Raw genomic sequence first — 15,469 nt, 5'->3', positions numbered from 1 at the left:
TGAAATTCCATAGATCTCGCCCTTCAGAACTTATGGCGATTAGGTGCATCCGTTCAAGGACCCCAATCCTATGGAGAGCCCAAAATTGCAATCAAAAGCTGAATGTGTATGTTCATTTGCGTAGCTCAAACATGGAATACTATATCTATGAAATAAACAGGTTGTGAAAGTGCCGAATCAAATGGAGAAGCGAGTCCAGCGCTCCACGAGACTGGGTCGCGGTGAGGCCCTGTACCGCTCGTCGAAGATGGGGCAGAACTTCTCCGGGAACTTCTGCTGCAGGCACCGGATGACGGTGCCCGTGAGATAGAATCGCGGTGGCCAACGGCACTCGCACGGCGGGATGCAGGTGGCGCACTGCGCCTGCATGGCGTTCCACTTGCTCATGGTGGTTTCCAGCATGGGCGGCAGGCACTCCAGTCGCCACGGCAGCCGGAGATCCCGTGTGGTCCAGTCGCAGTCGCACGGCGGAATGCAAGTCATGCATATGAGCTCATCGGGTTTCAGGTCCAGTGACGATTCCACCGGAGGCTTTGCCGCCGCCTCGCACTTGTACATCGTGAAGCGCGGCACCATTCCGATGAGATCCTGGTACTTGCGCTCCTGCTCGCGGCGCAGCCACAGGTATAGCAGATCCCAATGGTCCAGATTGCGGGCACGCTCACGTAGGAGCTGCATCCGTCGGTACAGATCGCTCCTGCGCACCTCGTCGTAGTTCATTCCGGTCTGCGTGTGGAAGAGCAAGTACAGTTCATTGGGCTTTTCGCCCGGCAGCGTGATGCTGGATGAGAACTTGGTCAGCTCGAAGTGGAAGAGCATCCGGATGCCATAGGTTATGTGACGGATGTGATCGAAGTTCTTGATGTTCATCGCACACAGCGCGGAGGCGTCCAGGAGCAGCAGCTTCCGACCTGAGATCATGTTCACCCGCAAGGTGTTCTGAAATGAGCATGATGATCTTATGACACTGGAACTGAATCGTTCTGTATTACCTACCATATACTGAGGATAGCCGTAGCCATTGATCCACCGCCGGATGTCCATGTCATCCCACTCAAAGATCGATGGCAATGGCAACTTGTCCACCACAATGATACAGAGCTCTACAAGGGAATCGGGTGTGGTTCTAAACTGTATGGGTACATCGTCCTTATCGTACTTGGGACAGCCCTTTAGGAACTCATTCCGTTGGAATTTGGTGGGTGCCATATCCAAACGGATCTTGGTCTGCTTTTTTTTTCTCTGGTGGAGGAACTTGGTGTCCGCTATTCCATATAGATAGGGCATCTTGCATAAATTTAGCTCACAATCCCTGAGTCTTTTTCTAGATGGCTTAAAAAATATGTTACAACGAGAAACGCGAGAGAAATGGAGTGATAGCTGCTCCAAAGCCTTTGGGATCTTTACTGTGTCATATTTAAGATCTACTTTCTTATAGAGTAACGTAATATTTGATTTGATTCCAGCCAATGCCAGCGCTTTTGCATGGCTTCGTATTTCCATTTTGCCAGCACGTTTCGTTCCGTAAACAAGTCATCAGAATCTGGAGAAATCTGGACACGGCCAGACCAGGTAGATATCCACATGGGTACCCATAGCATCGAACCCCCGGCCCAAACATCTGTCCCTCAATCAGCACATGCCAAACGTGAGTTGTGACCCAGGTAGATGGTGATAGAACGATTGTATGGGAGTGGGCTGCATCGGGATTGGGTCGTTCCGACTCCTAACGGTGTTCGGTTCCTCCATTGTGGCCATGTGCTCATGTTGGTTGTCAAAACATGGTCAAGGGTAAACGCCTCCGGTTCGGATACCTGACAGCGAATATGTTTGCGGTTTATTAATGAATACCGCGAATATAGGTATGTACCTGTATGAAATGTATGTATAAACGTGTACATATAGAAATCGTTTGGATCGCTGAATCATCGCCGATTCGCTGCGATCGTCTCACGTGACGCACATATCGGAGGTGGCTTTAAGGGAAACACGTTTTTGGCCATTTCGGTCATTTGGGTATTGTAATGGTCGTTCGTTCGGCAATCAAGCAAAAGCCCAATAAACCTCATCAGGTTCATTTGGGCGAGCGCTTACCTTCATTAGCATGTGCCTGTCAATTTTTATTATTTTTTTGCAACAGTTTTTCGCCTTAAAATGTGATGACACTTTGTAATGTTTTTTTCCAGTTTTGGGCACATCAATTAGGTCTGTTTGCGCATGTTTTTAACACCAAGTTTCGTTTTTCACTTTATACATTTCGAGTCTAAGCACCGTTGACTAGAATTTTATGAATTTGGCGTCAGGATGGGCGGGGGCGTAGTTGGCGACGGAGTGGGCGTGGCAGTGTGCCTGGCTTATAATTTACTGGGATCGCAGTGTCGTCCCAGGGGGAAGATATGGTAATTATACCCCAATTGCTCGGGTAACCATTTAATGGGTCCATGCTCACACGTACAGTGGGCACTCTATTAAGAGATACGGCTTTTTTAACACGAATTGTTGTAATAATTTACGGGCACTGATTTGAATTGGCTTATCGCATACCTAGAAGTATGCAACATTTTTTCCATTTGTTGATTTGAATTTCCGTGATTTCTTATTCACAGAATTCAAATTAAATACAGTATTTTAACTACCGAATATTTTAGTTGAACAGTGTAGCTTATTTAAACTTCAAAGTAACTTACAAAGTCACATTTACGACTGCATAGCTGTAAATAAGCGTAAGTCATTAAATGAATATCTACGTTATTACTAGCACTTTTTCAAAATAAATGCCAATTCATTTGTATGCTATTTGACACACATCTTGTACCTTTTTGTCTACTGTACTTGGGGGCACTGAACTGGCATCTTAGACCGCAGAAGATTTCACTTTCGTTGAAGTCAGCGATTATTTAGCAAGGAGGAGGGGTGACGGGGGGCGTGTGGATGCGCCACCAAGAAAAATGAAAATGATACGACCATGTAAGGACGTCTACTGCCAACTGGGAGCGAACGACGATGGAATGGTGGCAACAATAAATTAAGGTCCTATTTTTGTAGCTAACTTGAATTACCTACCCGCGTTCCACGCCAGCAACTAGTTAACTAGTTAACAAGTTAGACCTAAAATAGAAGATGCCGCTGTCCAAGTGCCCAAGTGTCCAAGTCGAGCAGCGGAAGAGCAGAGGAGGCGACACACTTGGCTTGACCAACTTGCAATCGTGCACGGGAAAAAATCGTCGAGTAAGTGCAGTAGCACTTTATTTTATTTTTAATTTCCAAACGTAAGAAATCAGTAATTTGGGGTTTCATATATTTAAATATAAATACTAAATATGATCATCCTATGCCCATTCGAAATGCCATCCGAAAATATTGTTTTCTAGATGCGAGTGTATACAATATCATAAGGCTTAAATTATTTGAATTAAGCAATACTAAGATTCCTTTAGCACATGTCTTAATATAAAGCAGAATACATTAACAGGCCAGCTAAGATTTTTCTTTATTCCGTTACATATTGATTTCTCGGAGTGTAGCTCCAAAATGAAAATTAATAATGCAAATAAATTGTTAACTTTAAACGCGCAAATTCCAGTCTGCGCACATCCCGTGTGTGCGAGAGTGTGTGTGTTGGTGGGGAGTGTTGAAAAGGAGAAGGGGGGTGTCTGCAGCCACTTGAGGTCAGTTCGATCACGATCGCGTCGGCAGAGGCAGAGGCAGCGACTGCGACTGAGGCAGCGGCAGTGGCGGAGCAGCGGCCCCAAGATCACGACGAGCCTCCTTCGAAGTTTTCGGTCTCTGCCTCTTCCTCTTCGCACTGTCAAGTGGCGCGTGTGTGTGAGTGACTGGCTACACCTGAAGAAAATGCTACCAGCAACATAAGACTCACATGTTGATCTCATATTGCAAAACAGTTCCCAGTTTCGATGGGAAGTTTTGCTGATACTTTCAATTAAAATTTTGGAATTGAAAGAATTTTAATCATGGTTCTTAACAGTATCATACAATTTTTTCTCTGTGATCCTAATTAATTTCTTGCCTAGGTCAGCCCACTTTTTCACCCGAGGACCGTGGACTGAACACTGATTACATGTCCGGCACTTTTTAATTGATGATCCAAACGCAATGTCTGAGTTTATAGCCTTGTTTGGTATTTTTCGCTTTTCTTCATTGGCCATTTTTTTTTTTGCAAACTTCTTTCTGCCTGTCTTTATGATTATTGCTTTGACTTGTTATTCGTGCTTTTTTCATTGCCCCACAATGAAAGCAGGTTTTCAAGTGCTCCTTCAATTTCGAAATTCCCCGAAATTCGTATAATTTCTTGGAAATCTTTCTACGAGATGACTTGAGAGACCTTTCCTGACACATAGAGATACCTCATACAGTTATTCAGTAGAATGCGTTAGAAATAAATTAATCGAATTCTAATGTATTCTTTAATGTATCTTTAAAAAAACGATTTTAAGTTCTTTTTCGGGAAAGGTCCTAACATTTTGTAATTATTTATCTTTTAATAGTATTTCATTGTTACAATCCTTATTACTAAATGTTTCTTTTAAAATTATTTTAAGTTACAAACATTTTCACAGTGTTCTTTATTTTTCTATTTCAAATGCGAATGACACATTTATTTCGCTACATGATTTCGTTTTATTGGGCATAAGTACATACATTTGTACGTATGTACGTACATATGTATATTTCATACAGTTCTGTGTTGGCCGCTCCAACTCGTGTTTTTGGTGCGTCTATTTTCAACCTCCATCCCCACGCCACTTGGCTCCCCTTCAGATCCCCCCTCGCCGCTACGCGTCACCGTCACACGAAGTCGGGCCCCCATTGGCGTCTATGTGTGGGGCTCCGAGTTACATATAGCCACAAATATATACATATGTATATTATGCATATGTATGTGGTTGTAGCCGCAGGCACACGTATCACAATTTCAATAGACGCTAATAGAAGGCGATTTTTCAGATCTGCTGTTGCCAACGTCAAGTGGGCTGTGCTCGATCAGAAATCAAAAATAAATAATATTTTCCACTTGCAAGCGCCGCAAATAAACAACAAATGATAGATGGGATGAACTGCTGCGTGTGCCGATGATCGAAAGAAAGTTACATTTTGATTGACGGCTGCACAACAACAGCGAATGCGAATCAATTGAAATTGAACTCAAATTGCAGATGTCGTGACGGAAACGGAAATAAGCAACTAACGGTTTTCGCTTTGAAGGCCAAAATGCAGCCCTGTGTTAAGATCCTCTCATTTTTTCAAAAAGAGTACAAACAAGTGGGTCGCAGAAATCTAAAAAAGATTGCAAAAATCCGTTGATACTACATTTGAGTATTATGCTTAGCTATTATTTCATCAAAACAGACAAAGCAAAATATATATAGTTTTTGAAGTTCCATAATGATAAGGAAGGGTAAACCAAAGTAGACTTTGCATCTCAAGCTATACTGAACCCAACAGAATTCATTCACAATATACATACATATGTTTGTAGATTGGTACGCACGGAACTGCTCTCAACTGGATTCTGACGTCACAATTGAACCACAATATTTTGCAAAGTCCAATTTCGCAAACGCATCCAGACTACTCTCGTACAGATAGATGTACTAGCCCCGAGCAATCGACAGTCCAGAGTCGTGTGCATTTCTATACGTAATCATCTGATCGGGGATTCGATTGAACCGACAAATCTCCCAATTAATGGGGAAAACTGCGCACCAAATGAGTTCAATTGTCGGGTTAGCTGATTTGGAAGATGGGCGTGTGGCCATTGAAGCCTGACATTTGCATTAATCTTAATTGATTAATAACGATTCAAGATCAAAGCCATTAGAAGAAATATCCGTAACAACATGAGTGCAACAAATGCAAATTTGAGCACAATACATAGGAGTTGAAGGTTAAACATAAAATAATAAATAAATTCTATAAAATACAAAGCAATTGTTTTTCCATAGGCGGAAAACAAAACAATTTATTCTTTTTTCGAGGGATCTTTTATAGTCAAGTTGCTTGACTACAAGAATCATATCTTTTGCTATGGAATCTCTGTGGCCAAACTGTTAATATCAATTAAAAACTAAACTAAATGAGTCTACACTTTAGAAGTTTCAATGGTTGGCAGTTTTGTTAACCTTTTCCTTGTCGTCACTATCGTTCTCATTATCATCGGTCTCCTGATCCTTATCCGTGTCGGATTTGTTATCGTTATTATGCTGCTTTTGCTCCAGAGCCTTTTGGGTCGCGCGATCTTGCTGTGATTTTTCCCAGGCCAGCTCAAAGGGATACTCCAAAGGTTTCAGTTCATCAGGGCACTCCTCCTGGTTCGGAGCAGTGGCTTGGCTAATGGAAGCGCCACGCGTGTGGATCTGCTCCAGCTGAGCGGCAGTGTGGACCTCTGAATTGAGACCAGTAATAAACTCAAACAGCTGCTCCTTGGTGTAAATGTTGGGCAGGCCGCGTCGTTCAAAGAAGCTAACAATGTTGCCGCAATCTCTCATCAAGAACTCCAGGGCACTGGGATGCTTCGGTTCGACACTCTGGGCCACATCAATAAACCAGCACTTACCCTCGAACCAGAGTATGTTATATTCGCTCATATCGGCGTGCACCAGCTTAGCCTCATTGTACAACTTGTGCATCGCGGCCACAATCTCTTCGTAGGCGCAGCTCAGCTCTGCGTCACTCAGGCGGGCATCCTTTAACTTGGGCGCAGCGTTGTGATTGTCACCGATGAACCGCATTACCAGCACGTGCTTCTTCAGCACAACGACATCTGGAACGTTTAGACCGATGGCTTGCATCCTCATCAGATTATGCATCTCCTTCTCCGCCCACATGTTGATGATCACCCGGTGGTTTTGCTTGCTAAAGCGGTCCTTGAACCGGTAGTCATCCTTGATGTATCTATCGCGCTGCTTGAACTCGTTGAGTGTGGTTTTAAAGATTTTAATGGCACACTCCCGGGGCAAAAGCTGCGGCGGAACTAGCACACCACTCTGGTGACCATGCTCGTTGCTGCCTGTATAATTCGCATCGGAGTTAGCGTGTAAGATGACCGCCTCTTTGCCTGTGGATATGATGCCGTTAATCTGCTCCAGTACTTGGTTATTGATCAGCTTGTACAGCAGCATACGAGTGCCCGCATCCAATCCCATTTCTGCGGTGGCCACTTTTTCATGTTTGTCGGAGCGACCTCGTCGAGAATGGGCTCTTAGTTGGTTGAACACCTGAAAGGTAGGTTTAAGTCTTGGTATCTCTTAACACTGGTCACTTCTAACCTTGTTGGAGAGTTTCATGTCAAAACCGGCAGCATCGCCGGTAGGAAACTCCGGTGGAAAAGACATCACCCGCTGAGCATTACGCACGGCGCAGAGTTGCGGATCGTGCTTTGTTATCATCTCGCCCTCCTTGTTAACTTTAAAGCCGCATCTTGGTATAGAGTCAAGCTGTCGTTCGTTGTCCTCGAACCGATCCCAGTCGTGCTTCAGTTGCTCCAATTCGTCCTCCTCGTAGTCATCTTCGGCAGTGTCGTGCAAGAACTCGGCATCGCCATCGCGTAGGAACTTATTGAGGGTAACAGTGACCTTGGACTGCTTGTTTTGCTGCCGCTCGATGCGACGCAATTCTTCATTGTACTCGTGATCGAACTGGGACTGCAATAGCTGGGCTATAACTGCATCGCTATCTTCAGGCAGCTGAATGTCCTCCGGAAGGTTTCCATCGACGTTAAGAAGCGCAGAGTAATCCTCCCATTCCTCCGCATTACTTTGGTTTCTAAGCGAACTAGGAGCTGGCGAGGAAGATGCCTCCGTCCCCCAAACAGGTGATATATGCTCATTTGGTTTTTTCAGCTTCTCCGTATGGCGCTGCAGCTCCTTGTCGTGCAACTTGTGGGCATATTGCTCCGACATTATATCCGCCAGATTTACCTGCTGCACTGGATCGCTGCTCTTAACCCATGGTGACGACATTCTGCACAATTGAAGGACAGTCAATATACATGGAAATTTGGTGCTGTGATTCGACAAACCTATTGGAACTTGGCTTGACGAGATGGAGTTCTATGTCGGTGGTAATTGTGGCAGTTGACAAACAAGCCCCTATCCAAATCCTGACCAGCGGCGGATTGCAGGTGGACTTCGATGTGTCCGCGGTTGATGACAAGTGAGATTTGTGGCACTATAGATTCCCAATATAACGGGGAGCCAATTGCACCCTTGTTGCAATAATATTTATATTGTATTTCACCAAACAATGCTTTTTCCAATTGTTGTGAAATGATCAGCCTATAAAAATATCGAACTATCGCAGACCGATAGACCCGATAGTATTTGATTAACGTCTCAAATTATCGAAAGCTTTGCTTACATTTTTGTAAAGCCTTATTATAGATATATTATACTATAATTTGCATACTTAGAAAACGTGATATTTGACTAATTTTAGGAAAAAGGCAGCAAAAAATATCGCTAGCAAAATCGTTGCCACATCGTCCGTTCTAGAGCGACGTTGCCAGAAGCAGTTTCGATGCCTGTAATCGATACTTTTTGTTGTAGTTGTACATTTTTCGCCAAAAATAATAATAAAAGTGAAAAATTTTTTTTGTTAATATACGTTTATTTGTTGTACAAAGGAGAAAATGTTATTAAACTGATTGGCCGTCCCAGCATTTTCGTGACCCCCGCTCCAAAAACAACAAAATAGAACGGCCGCCAGCAACAACAAGGTGCAGTAAATATTCAGTGCGCTGGTAAGAAAGATGGAAACAAAACGAGAGACCGAAAAAGCAATCAAAATAGAATTCCGAATTTAGAATATGACAGACTGAAAAAAATTTTCAATTCGAACGCATTGCCGCTGCTGCTGCCTGCCTCCTCTTCTTCTTCTTATTCTCCTCCTCCTCTTCATTCTTCCTCTTCTTCGCCAGCCAGCCGCTGTGGGGGGACATTGGGGGTCAAATGCAGAAGATCGGGGCTGAAGATTTCGTGAAATTGTGATTTCTGAATTCGTTCCTGTTAATTTGCGACTGCCCGACTCAAAGAACACACACCAACACACCCATACATCCGCCTTGCATACATATGTACATCCGCTTTTGGCCGCCTGTAATTATGATTTTTATTACTCCTGCAGCGCCTTCTATCGCCTTCTTTAACCGCCAATTGCACCTGCTCCTGCCCACTAACCAAGACAAAAAGAAGCGATTACTCCAAGCGCCAGCGGAAGTGAAATGATAAAGTCCACCACGAATCCACAGGAACAGCGTCTGCCACGCCCCGAGGATCAGTCGCCAGCGCCGCCGCCGCCCCCCTCCTCAGCCACCTCCACCACCGCCCCTGCCACCCCCACGCACCAAGTGGCCACCGTGATAGCCAACATGGACACCCTGAAGACCGCCTTTCTGCCCAATCTCAGCATGGATCCCAATGTGCACGTGTCGCCGCACTATTGTCCCATGTGCCACCAGCAGTTCGAGCGGCCGCAGCATGTCGCGGATCACATGCAGCTGTGCCACGGGATAACGCTGAACGCCCAGGGAGCCATCGCCACGCTGGACGGTGGCCATCCGCAGGCACAGCAGCACCCCAAGCTCAGCCACCCCTGCTTCAATTGTGATGAAAAGTTTGGCAACGCCGTCGACCTGGACGAACACCATCGGCTGGCTCATCAGACGTCCGCCTTCCTGGCCCGCTGCCTCATTTGCAGCATCTATGGCATCCACTCGGCCACTCAGCAGCCCAACGAGTACAAATGCACGCAGTGCGGCTCCATTTGCACCACCGCCATGCTGGCCGCCGGACAGCAGGGCTTTATGGAACAGCAGGAGGCGGCGGTGACGCCCGACGACCAGCTGCCGTCGATGGCGCCCCGTGATATGAGACTGACGCCCGAGGAGCAGCACCACCAGCAGCAACTGCAGGCGGAGCACCACCATCAGCAACAGCACCAACAACAGCAGCAGCAGCAGGAACTGCTGGAGCAGCAGCAGCGTGAAATGCAGGAGCAGGCGCAACAGCAGCAGGTGCATCATCACCAGCAGGATCAGGATCTCGCCGGCGACCAGGTGGCGCTGAAGGTGCCACCGCTCACCGTCAAGCTAAACAAGAATGCCAACGGTGGCGCCATTGTGGCCCACCCGCAGGTCATTATCAAGGAGGAGCCACTCAGCCTGAGCGATAGTGGTGATGTGGTCAACTCTGTGCCCGTCTATGCCATACAAGCCAATCCCGGTGTACCCGCTCCGGCCAGTTCGGGTGTGCTAGTCGGCACGCAAACGGTGGCCGCCGATCTGGCGCACAAGATCCGGCACAAATGCCCGGATTGTCCAAAGACCTTCAAGACGCCCGGCACTCTGGCAATGCACCGCAAGATACACACAGGCGAAGCAGAGTAAATCCATTTTATATGCATCTTACTGACTGTGTATTCCGGCAATGATAGCTTTTGACAGCCACCATAAACGCTATAGTCGTGTAACTGGCATTTGATGATTTTATAGATATTTTAATGATAGTAGCGTCAATTTACTTAAAGCAATACTTGCATAACTAACGTTAGAAGTGATGTGATATTGTCGTGTAAAGAATCTATAAAATATTGGTAGATATAGTATAGACCTCAGCTTAATCTCAACAAGATTAAGTCTCTTTGCATCTAGGGAAACATTCAGTTACATTGTTTTAAGATAAGAGTGGTTCCTAGATCATTGCCGGAGTACCCGTTATTCATTCCAAGGCCTTGCCCGCTCCAGCTCAAAGGGAACCACGTTCTGTTTGTGGGGCTCCCTTTGCGTTTGGGGCTGCGTGATCGCCGAGCTAACCCCAATAATCTTACCACTTGTATATATATTATTTTTGATTTCCTTCGGGCCAGCTGGACGCATGGGCGCGCCCTCGAAGCTCTGGGACGAGGCCCATGCGTTCGTGTGTCGTTTGTTTTGCAACTTATTTTTAAATCGAGTGTTACTAATAATATAATTTAAATTTCTTTCTTTTCTCCCGCGCCCACACTCTCTCTCTCTCTGTATCTTTCTCTTCTCCGTTTCTGCGCGGTATTTTGTGAATATGAATATGAATAATTCTTAACTCTCGAATCTCCACTCTCCGAACCGCAACTCCGACAGCGCCACGCCCAAAGAACGCCCCTACACGTGCTCCTACTGCGGCAAGTCCTTCACTCAATCGAATACACTAAAACAGCACACTCGCATACATACAGGTGAGAAACCATTTAGATGTGGCTATTGTGGCAGGGCGTTCACTGTTAAGGATTACCTGAACAAACATTTAACGACTCACACGGGTGAGAAGCAATATTTTTCAAATCAATTCAGTCAGTCAATCAGCTCTCAATCAACTCAACCAATCAATCGACTTTTCAACCAATCAATCGATCAGTAAATTATCACCTCAGCGTGATGAGAAAAAAGCAATACTCAAAAAAGAGAAACCTCTGTATGCAAGTCCATTCCCATTTGCCATACACAAACTCGCTCAATCTCTATCAATCAATCTCAATCAATCAGTACCAATATCAATCTCTCACCACTGCCAGTGTCCCTGCCGAAGCTCAATCACCAGACTCGAGCCGCCGCAGCGCCTGCGCAGAAAAACACGTCGAATAAGGCGGCAAAAATTGCCAAACCCAATGGTCAAGATCAGGATGTCGCTTGCTAAAGTGTATTCTATTGAAATTACATTCTAAATAATCGGAAACCCAGAATATAGTAATTATAAACGACAACCGTTGTGAGAAGTTGAGATGATCAATGTGAAATCAGTGTGCAATTTAATTAATAATATAACGTTCCGATTACATGTGCTTCTATAATAAGATTTTCATCTTGATTGCTTCGAAAAAGTTTAATTTAGATTATAATCAATCGTCTAGTTAGAGATTCTAGTTAAGCAACTATGCGATTTCCAGCAAGTGACAATCGGGGCCTTGAATTTTTGCCATCTTTGATTAGCGACAAATAACGAATAGTATGAGTCACAGTTTACATACCCTCACAGAACGAGAAAATCAAAATCACAACTATTTATGAGCAAGCTTTCTGTGAGGGTAGCAAAGCAAAATGATAATCCAAATCCGTATCGCCCGCCGCCTCATCTCATTACGTAATAATATGTCTCTAATGCATTTTAACAACACCAACCAAATATATATACACATTTAATATATAATCTATCTCTAGTTTGATTACGTGCAAACCCTATTTGATATGCATACATATCTACTGTACCCACACATCCACCACTCACTCAGTCAATCAATCAAAACAATCAAACCTTTGGTACTGCACGCACCAAGCAAACTGGCCAAGTGCTAGCGACATGTGCTAACCGAGTTCCCAACTTTCTCCGTTTCGCCAATCGTGGCTGTTTTGCAGGAGAGAAGCCGTTTCACTGCGGGTACTGCGAGAAGTCCTTCAGCGTGAAGGACTATCTGACCAAGCACATACGGACGCACACCGGCGAGAAGCCGTACACCTGTCCGTACTGTGACAAGCGTTTCACGCAGCGCAGCGCCCTTACTGTGCACACGACCAAGCTGCATCCGCTCTAGGGAAGGCCGGGCGGTGGCCGCCAGATACCCGTTCCTGCCCCAGCCGCTCCTCCTCCTCCTCCTGGTGCGCCGCCGCCGTTGTCCGCCGACACGGATACAGATCCCAAGAAGCCATCTGCAGCGGCTGCGGCATCGGCTTAGGACGCTAAGAGCTGCAGCGGAAACGGGATGAGCAACCCAAAATGAAAGACCATTTCAAAGACGAGACACACTCACGTACATGGGTGTTAACTGCAGCGGATGCAACGCAACCAACGACTGGCAAATCTCTTCGCAGTGCTGCTAGATTAAATTACTAAATTAGATACTTTCATTTCGGTTAACAGAGAAGCAGAAACACAGTTGTACTAAATTAGCATACAGTTCGTAGAATGTTTAAGTTATTGCAATCGATTTTTGATTCTTATTATTATTTGGTTATGTAGATGTTTTGCAATTTTATTTTTATACACCTATGTATATCGTATATAATATTTTGTTATTCATTGAGATTTTATATGGTGACTCCTTAGCGCACACTCACTTACGCGCGGCGCTATACCTACACACCGAAAAAGCTACACACTACACACCGCGCACACATATATTATTTATAAAGAGAGAGAACATATTTTTACTCATACTTTGTGGCAATATTATTTTTACTACTTCCTGAAATTGTTTGTAAATGTTACTGAAAGCAGCAAAACAAAGAAAGGTAAACTCATGTCTACGCGCAAAACTTAAATTATTTTTATAAATTATACATCTATTTTATTCGAAATCAAAACAACACAAAATTATTTATTCTACATAAAAAATGTTTTCAAAATTTCGACTCGTAGTGGAAATGGCGAAGGACCATTGTAGTCATTTCCCAATTATTTGCACACGAGCAGGATCTCGTTTGTTTTGGCTTTAAAAATTTAATTACTTTTAATTAACTAAATGATCTAATCATTTTAGCTTGTTTTTATTGATGAATGTTAACCATTGTTTATTTTTTAAAATAATTAAGTTGAAAGCGCTGCTTTTGTTTGTTAAACTAATCTAAACAGTGAGATTGTATAAAACTAAAAAAGAAAAACGAAAAACATAACTAAGAAATTAATTTTACAAAATTTGCATTTTTTAACGCAAGACAAAAAGTATTTAAGGCAAATCGAAATGAGAAATCTACGCTAAACGCAACACAGCTTTATGCGCCAAACTAGAAGATTAAACAAATTTAACATAACGATCTACATAATTGATACTTTTGATAAAAAGAAAGCTTAAAGTTGTTTTTGTAATGTATATAAATGTGGATTCATCATTTTTAAAACTACTTAAACGCGTTTTTTAAACCAGCAAATGATTACTTGCAAGAGTTGTACGTACTAAACCAACTAAAACTGTAGCAAAACCAAAACCATGTACATTTTTATAACATAGTGTTATATAATTATAAAGTATGCAAATATATAAACCTGTATCTAATATTAATGCATAATACACTCAAACAAATTGTCTACCTAATGGCACATAGCACAGCAACAAACGATGCGCAGCGCATGTAAAACCAAAATAAATTCTAAGTACTAAACTATTGTAATTCTTTAAGTTTTAAATAAACCGAGATGAGTTGACGATCAAAAGCAAACAGCTAAATCCAGAAAAAAGCGCCTAACTAACCGCAACACTGACAAAAAAAACAATTAACTCTGCTGTAAGTGATTACCAATGAATGAATCATGTTGAATGCGATACGTACTAAATAGCGACTAACTATTAGTATTAGATCTTAGCCACGAATCCAAAAACGAAGCCAGACAACAGACACACAGAAACACGAACATAAGCAAGTGAGTAATTAGAAGTTAAATTGTAAAATTTATTATTATTAAATATATAAATAGATATTACGAATATAAATGTATGTACTTGCAATCTAAATTTACGTGACAAAATCTAGCAAATATTCGAGCAATATTTCAATTAAAATATATGAAAAGGAATTATATATACAAAATAAAGTCCAACCATGTAGAAAGATTATACATACAAACCGCACAAGGTCGTTTGGAATATAATATATATATATTATATTTAGGTGGATGAGTACCCCCTTTTTAGGTCTGTCGTAAAAATACAGGAAATGTTTGATGATTTAGTTCAGTTTATTTAGGGTTTGTTTTCCATTTTAATTACAATGAACGAATATTATGAACACTATCACACTTTCAAAATGTATTCGGTTTCTTTTCCAATCGTTTTTGTAGTTTCCTTTGCGCTGAGCCACTAATTTAGTTTTTCTCTCGTTTTTGTTTTATTGTAATGCTGATTACACTCATATATATGTATATATATTTATATATAATATAAGTTAGTTATATGTTTATGTATATGCCATAAATATTTTTTTTATACACACACTTTTGATCAAACGCAACCAAAAGTTGGTTTTTTACTTTTTTTTATATAATTAATTATCATTTTGGGTTTTGCCTTCATTTTGTTTTAAATGCTCAATTTGTTGCATGCATGCGTAAGTTTACCTAATTTAACCATTTGCCATGTTTTACTTTCTATATATTTTTTGTAGTGTATATAGATATACTTTTCATAACCCTTATAAATGCCCATGTAACTGTACTATATGTTTTCTATGGACTTGTTTTCCCCCTTCTTTTTTTTATAACGAGCTCATCCAAAATTTATTGCGTACATTTGAAATGTTTTCACTTTGTGTTTTTCATTACTCTAACACGATCTTTATTTCGAGGATATCGAATTTAAGATGCTCTGGATTGGGATCTACAAATTTCGGAGGAAATCAGCTAGTAGTGAATAATACTTGCGACACAGTTTGTTGTTGGGCTAGGTTAAAAAAAAATGCAATGTAGCCTCTATTAAGCATTTTCCTATGATTTTC

General features: G+C 42.6%; 3 protein-coding genes across 9 annotated transcripts; 1 reads left to right on the top strand and 2 right to left on the bottom strand.

Moving 5' to 3' along the window:
• Positions 1 to 170: 170 nt before the first annotated feature.
• LOC113564100 lies at positions 171 to 1,539 on the bottom strand. The gene is made up of 2 exons (XM_026978988.1): positions 997 to 1,539; positions 171 to 939 (listed from the first exon to the last, which is right to left on the bottom strand). Exons 1-2 carry the CDS (start codon positions 1,501 to 1,503, stop codon positions 178 to 180), a joined length of 1,269 nt encoding a protein of 422 aa, XP_026834789.1. The 5' UTR covers positions 1,504 to 1,539; the 3' UTR covers positions 171 to 177.
• A 4,393-nt stretch (positions 1,540 to 5,932) lies between these two features.
• Positions 5,933 to 8,347, bottom strand: LOC6543523 (serine/threonine-protein kinase RIO3). The gene is made up of 3 exons (XM_001968687.3): positions 8,039 to 8,347; positions 7,287 to 7,980; positions 5,933 to 7,235 (listed from the first exon to the last, which is right to left on the bottom strand). Exons 2-3 carry the CDS (start codon positions 7,977 to 7,979, stop codon positions 6,117 to 6,119), a joined length of 1,812 nt encoding a protein of 603 aa, XP_001968723.1. The 5' UTR covers position 7,980; positions 8,039 to 8,347; the 3' UTR covers positions 5,933 to 6,116.
• Positions 8,348 to 8,497: 150 nt separating this feature from the next.
• On the top strand, positions 8,498 to 14,594 carry LOC6543367 (chorion transcription factor Cf2). 7 transcript variants are annotated; one of them, XM_026979627.1, is made up of 4 exons: positions 8,498 to 8,734; positions 9,266 to 10,398; positions 11,132 to 11,226; positions 12,401 to 14,594. In XM_026979627.1, exons 2-4 carry the CDS (start codon positions 9,386 to 9,388, stop codon positions 12,574 to 12,576), a joined length of 1,284 nt encoding a protein of 427 aa, XP_026835428.1. In that variant the 5' UTR covers positions 8,498 to 8,734; positions 9,266 to 9,385; the 3' UTR covers positions 12,577 to 14,594. The 7 variants fall into 7 exon arrangements, with proteins under 7 accessions (XP_026835428.1, XP_015015122.1, XP_015015123.1 ...); XM_015159636.2 differs by having other exon boundaries at positions 9,142 to 10,398; XM_015159637.2 differs by having other exon boundaries at positions 9,142 to 10,398; positions 11,132 to 11,310.
• The last annotated feature ends 875 nt before the right edge of the window (positions 14,595 to 15,469 follow it).

Source organism: Drosophila erecta, unplaced genomic scaffold (assembly GCF_003286155.1).
Source record: "Drosophila erecta strain 14021-0224.00,06,07 unplaced genomic scaffold, DereRS2 tig00000055-arrow-pilon, whole genome shotgun sequence".
In the NCBI taxonomy this organism is placed as follows: domain Eukaryota; kingdom Metazoa; phylum Arthropoda; class Insecta; order Diptera; family Drosophilidae; genus Drosophila; species Drosophila erecta.
Note: the sequence above shows the minus strand (reverse complement) of the source record. Positions and strands in the feature narration are given on the sequence as shown.

What these genes read in the sequence shown, in the direction of transcription:
- LOC113564100 (XM_026978988.1), bottom strand. Translation starts at nt 1,503, where the DNA reads ATGGAAATACGAAGCCATGCAAAAGCGCTGGCATTGGCTGGAATCAAA. An exon ending in ACGGCTATCCTCAGTATATG is followed by an intron (nt 940 to 996) that starts GTAGGTAATACA and finishes TGCTCATTTCAG; the next exon opens with AACACCTTGCGGGTGAACAT.
- LOC6543523 (XM_001968687.3), bottom strand. Translation starts at nt 7,979, where the DNA reads ATGTCGTCACCATGGGTTAAGAGCAGCGATCCAGTGCAGCAGGTAAAT. An exon ending in ACATGAAACTCTCCAACAAG is followed by an intron (nt 7,236 to 7,286) that starts GTTAGAAGTGAC and finishes CCTACCTTTCAG; the next exon opens with GTGTTCAACCAACTAAGAGC.
- LOC6543367 (XM_015159637.2), top strand. Translation starts at nt 9,239, where the DNA reads ATGATAAAGTCCACCACGAATCCACAGGAACAGCGTCTGCCACGCCCC. An exon ending in ATACACACAGGCGAAGCAGA is followed by an intron (nt 10,399 to 11,131) that starts GTAAATCCATTT and finishes CAACTCCGACAG; the next exon opens with CGCCACGCCCAAAGAACGCC. An exon ending in ACATTTAACGACTCACACGG is followed by an intron (nt 11,311 to 12,400) that starts GTGAGAAGCAAT and finishes GCTGTTTTGCAG; the next exon opens with GAGAGAAGCCGTTTCACTGC.